This window comes from Syzygium oleosum, unplaced genomic scaffold, assembly GCF_021117445.2.
Source record: "Syzygium oleosum isolate NSW1041296 unplaced genomic scaffold, Sole_v2.1 Sole_v2.01, whole genome shotgun sequence".
Taxonomy (NCBI): domain Eukaryota; kingdom Viridiplantae; phylum Streptophyta; class Magnoliopsida; order Myrtales; family Myrtaceae; genus Syzygium; species Syzygium oleosum.
In genome coordinates, this window is record NW_026607485.1 from 7,577,432 (window position 1) to 7,582,943 (window position 5,512).

At 41.8% G+C, this 5,512-nt stretch overlaps 1 protein-coding gene across 1 annotated transcript; it reads left to right on the forward strand.

Moving 5' to 3' along the window:
- Positions 1-1,654: 1,654 nt before the first annotated feature.
- LOC115685062 (heat shock 70 kDa protein 8) lies at positions 1,655-4,966 on the forward strand. The gene is made up of 2 exons (XM_030610061.2): positions 1,655-1,798; positions 2,997-4,966. Exon 2 carries the CDS (start codon positions 2,999-3,001, stop codon positions 4,721-4,723), a length of 1,725 nt encoding a protein of 574 aa, XP_030465921.1. The 5' UTR covers positions 1,655-1,798; positions 2,997-2,998; the 3' UTR covers positions 4,724-4,966.
- The last annotated feature ends 546 nt before the right edge of the window (positions 4,967-5,512 follow it).

Consider the following 5,512-nt stretch of genomic DNA (forward strand, 5'->3'; position numbering starts at 1 on the left):
TTATTAATTAAAAAATATTTTACCAGCCATGGCCAAGAAGGAGGAGAAGACAAAAAGAAAAGAAAGAAATATTAAAATATTTAAAATGTTATTAAAATATTATTAATAAAAAGAAATTTTATGCCGTTACCAAACGCATTTCTGTTCCCGGGCACAGAATTTTGGGCCGTTACCAAACGCCTTCAAATGCTCAGAATCAGTTCCCGGGCACAGAATAAAAAAGAATCATTTCTGATCAGAATCTGTTCCCGGGCACAGAATAGTTGTCATGCGCAGCCCTAGTGTTCTTATCCCCATAAAAGGCAATCACCGTATAAGACTAGTGATTATAAATCAAAATATTGGTAAATCACGCTATATATTTGTCTTGAATAACTTGATGAATAGAAATCAGAGAGTGCGATTTTGTCTGCTCTTTGCGGATAACTCCATTTTTGAGAAAATAACAAAAAAGTTATAAATTTATTGTACGGCGGCCAATTCAGTTTTAAATCTTTCAATTGTTTTAATTTAATTCTAAACCTTTTGACGATTTGCTAATAGGGCCGAGCTTAATTGGGCATTTTAAGAGATTCATGACCTAGACAAAAAAGCGATTCCCTTCTTGAACCCGTCCCGCCCAATTCAACATTGACATGTCCAAGTCCGATTAGTTCCATAAATGAAATAAGAAGTCCTGCGCGTGCTAATATCGACGCCTTTCGCGAAATTATATCTCTAAGTTGAACAATCAGGAAGGCACGAAAAATGAGCGCGCAAATGATAATATGGTCAATTTTGTGAGACCATTATTTATTGTGTTATGGGTAGATAAAAATGTGATGATTTTTCAATTATGTGGGCTGGCTAAAGGCTTTAAGTAAGATGTTTGGCTCAGCTTAGCTTAGGCCTGACCGTCGAACTTGTTATAATTTCGTCAAGCCCGCCCAATCCCATTCGATCCACCAAGGAGCTTTTAATCTATGAGCCCATTGAATAAAAATAATTATAAAAAAAAAATTGAGGATTCAAAACTTCAAAAATTAGTAGATGAATCCCAATATACGACTTAAAAAGCTACTGATTTCTTAAAGTCGGGCTCAAAATGCGCAAGAGAAGTACCATGATTTTCTTGCTTTTGGCAAATTAACGAAGTAAGGACACATGGAATCGTATATAATTTTCCCGTAACTTTTCTCACTTTTACATTTGAAGTGAAATCGTAAATAACTTGTTATATGCTTAATAATCGACAATTAATCTCCCCTTTTATTCGGCCTTAAAATCCGACCGTTTAAAGCCGCTAGGATCTTGCATCTCAAAAATCTCGAGTCAACTTTGATTATTTCTTAATTGTATCGCACTCAAGTTTAGGTAGAGAGAAAATAATTCCGTAAGAATGTCCTGGAATTGAATTCAGCTTTGTGCTTGTCGAAAAAGACCACGTCATGAAATCCCGAGCTCAAATTTGAATTTAGTAATTTGATGGTCACATGAAAGCTCGCTATTTTCTTTCTTGAGTAAGCAAACTAAATTGCAGATTAAATAAACGAAATTTCGAAAAAGATGGAGAAAAAGAAACATGCAAAAAAAAAAAAAACGAAATCGCGAGAAACCTTCGAGGATCGCCTCGTGGTCTCGTTCCTCGTCTCGGAAGCTCTAGAACCTGACGCCACCTTTCCGTATTCGCTCCTTCTTCTTCAAATTCCAGCGTTCTCTTTTTCCTTAGTTCGAGCAGCACGGCGCGCAAAGGCCAACCTGCAAGCTCTCGCGCGTTCCCCACCCAGCAACTGGAAAGCGCTCTACAAGTCTCGCGCAAGTAAGCTCGTTCATCAGTCTCCCCGACCCACTTTGTTTTTCGCGATACCCATGTGACCCATCTCCGGTTTCTCCTGATCAGTGAATGGAATTTCTTGCAAAAATCTTGACTTGTTATGATCTTCTCGGCTTCCGGCACTGCTTCTGTCGTGGAATAGTGGCGAATGCTATCGGTCTTGTGGTGTTTGTGATGAAATCGGGCCGGCTTGAGCTGAACTGTGTGAAATTGGCCAGCGTTGATTGTTTACGTGCTGTTGGTCTTGGTGATATGGTGTGCTGCTTGTCATTCTTCATGTGCCCTGAAGGTGTTTGTGACGAAGCCTGTGCGTATGTCTTTTCGAATGGTCCTGCAGTTCGGGGGATGATGTTGGGCTGTTAAGACGCGTGAGTGCGCCGGAGTGCTTATACATTGATTTTAGATGTCGTCCGAGTGATTTTTCCCTCTTGGGAAGAGTAAAACATGAAGTTTTCATTTGGTTTGATCACTATTTGTTCTAAAGACTGAAGCTTCTCTTTTTGTGGGTTTTCCCTTCTTTTTGTGTTTTCATGTAAAGACTGAAAGCTTTGGTTTTGCTTTGATATAACTGTCATTCCAGATGTTAGTTATAAAGGTTGAGCTCATGGCACTTTAACTAGGAACACTTGAACTCTTGTGCGTAGCTGCGTAATTATTGCTCATGTGGTGAAATACTGATTTTGTGACATGGAAAACCGAAAGGCAAAGGAAATGGCTGAAAGAAGTACGGTTGATTAACAACCGAGGAAATCCAAAATTTGGCTTTTGACTCTGTTGTTTCATCTTTGCTTAATTTTACCTGGTGACTTGCTTTACGGAACAAGTGTAATTCTTTCTGTGCCTATTTTGCAACTCTTTATTCAGAAAAATGTGTTTGTCAGATGTTAACCAAGTTTCATTCAGCTGATATATAATTCTTACATATGGATAAATACTCCTTCACAGTGAGTTATCTCCGTTTGACCGATCAACAAGAGCATTCAAGGTTAAAACACGGTATTAATGAAATTGATTAATGTGATAAGAGTGGACCGGATTAAGTCATGTTTCTTTCGTGCCTTTATCTTGTGCTTTTGGTCTCTGGAGATGTAATTCTGCATTGGTAACTGTCCGTTACCGATTCCTCCGTTGCTCTACTGATGGTAGAGTGCTCCACTACCATTCTTTCCTATGTGATATACAGGCATGGCAGAACCTGCATATACAGTGGCTTCCGACAGCGAAAACACTGGAGAAGAGAAGACTTCATCGGCTTTTCCTGAAATTGCAATTGGAGTTGACATTGGAACCTCGCAGTGCAGTGTTGCTGTTTGGAATGGGTCCCAGGTGGAGCTCCTTAAGAACACCAGAAATCAGAAGTTGATGAGGTCATACGTCATGTTCAAGGATGAAATTCCTTCAGGTGGAGTGAGCAGCCAACTCTCTCACGAGCACGAGATCCTGTCTGGTGCTGCTATCTTCAACATGAAACGCCTGATAGGGCGGGTCGATACTGACCCTGTTGTTCATGCGAGCAAAAGCCTTCCATTTCTGGTACAAACTCTGGACATTGGTGTTCGCCCATTCATCGCTGCGTTGGTGAACAACGTCTGGAGGTCTACAACCCCTGAGGAGGTTCTTGCCATATTTTTGGTTGAGTTGAGAGCAATGGCTGAACTTCAGCTGAAGAGGCCAATAAGAAATGTTGTCTTGACGATTCCAGTTTCATTCAGTCGATTCCAACTGACCCGGATCGAGCGAGCGTGTGCCATGGCCGGTCTTCATGTTCTTAGGTTGATGCCGGAACCTACAGCTGTGGCCTTGTTATATGCACAGCAACAGCAACAGCAACAGACTGTGCAAGATAATATGGGCAGTGGAAGTGAGAAACTTGCGCTGATATTCAACATGGGTGCTGGCTATTGTGATTTGGCGGTGACTGCTACAGCAGGAGGGGTTTCACAGATAAAAGCCTTATCAGGAAGCACCATCGGAGGAGAGGACATACTTCAGAATACAATGCGCCATCTATTGCCAAATGCTGAAAATCTTTTCTCTAGTCACGGTGTCAATGAGATCAAATCGATGGGGATCCTGCGAATTGCAACCCAGGATGCAATCCACAGACTCTCCTCTCAAACAAGTGTGCAAGTCGATGTTGATCTGGGGAATGGAATAAAAGTATGCAAGGTCATAGACAGGGCAGAATTTGAGGAGGTCAACAGGAACGTGTTTGTGAAATGCGAGAGCCTCGTAAAGCAGTGTTTGCATGATGCAAAAGTCGAAGTAGAGGATCTGGCTGATGTAATACTCGTGGGTGGTTGTTCATATATTTCAAAAATACAGAATCTTGTCATGGGAATATGTAGGAAAGAAGAAATCTACAAGGGAATGAACTTGTTGGAAGCTGCAGTTGTCGGCGCGGCACTAGAAGGGGCAGTTGCTTCTGGGATAAGTGATCCTTTTGGCAGTTTGGATCTTTTAACGATTCAAGCTACGCCTCTTGGCATTGGGATACGAGTCGAGGGAGACCATTTCATACCCATAATTCCAAGAAACACGACTATGCCTGCGCGAAAGGAGCTGGCCTTCACGACTGTCCACGATAACCAAACCGAAGCGCTAATAATAGTTTACGAAGGTGAAGGGCAGAAAGTGGAAGAGAATCATCTGCTCGGCTATTTCAAAATCGTCGGGATTCCTCCTGCTCCTAAGGGAGTTCTGGAGATAAATGTGTGCATGGACATCGATGCATCGAATGTCTTGAGAGTTCTGGCGGGAGTGGCACTGCCTGGGGCCCAGCATCCCGCTGTCCCACTCGTGGAAGTGAGGATGCCGACGGTTGATGATGGCCATGGATGGTGCGCCGAAGCTCTGAACAGAAATTATGGGTCTACTTTGGACCTGGTGACCCTGCAGAAAAAGATCTGAAGATATGTATTCTGTATTCATCTGTCTGTGCATCTTATGAAGTTTTCAAATAACCAGTTATTGAGCAGAATATGTCATGAAATGAGTCGAGTTTGTGTTCTGTTGAGTGAGATAGATGGTACATCAATCAGTGAACGTAGCAATGTGGTAATAAATAAACATGCAGGGGAACTTTGTTAATGTACACTAACCTTCTCAAGAGAAACCCTGCTATTGGTTATAAAGTATCTATGTTTACATGAATGTCCGACATGAAGCTGCACAACTGTTTTCTCGGATCGTTATATGAATTGATGCTGAAAGAGAACTATTTTTCAAGCAAAACTTGTGATGTAAGATTCATGGAGACTTGAGCTGTTAGTTTATATGGTGGAAAGCATATACAAAGGGGAGCCATTTGCTCATGTTCACCAAAATCCAGCCCTTTTCCAATGACCATGACTGGCCAGTCAGATGGCCGAGACGCTGAGCCGAGCCTACTTGTATGGTGTCGGAGGCTATTGGAGTTTCAGGATTTCTCGGTCTATGATTATACTGTATTGCCATTTGTCGGTAAAAGAATGAATCACGTTCTTGTATCTTGTCAAAACTCGCATCCGCTAGGTACAACATATGGTGAAGCTGAAGGGTTAGGCAAACATAGAAAGTGTCGAGATGTTTAGCTTCTAAATGGGAAGCCGTGGCGGCATTGAAAGATATATGAGTTGCAGCTGCAGAACGAATCTTTTTTTCTCTTTATAAATCCGCGCTTGCGAAGTCATCGCGAAATGTGTCATGGCGATGTGACTT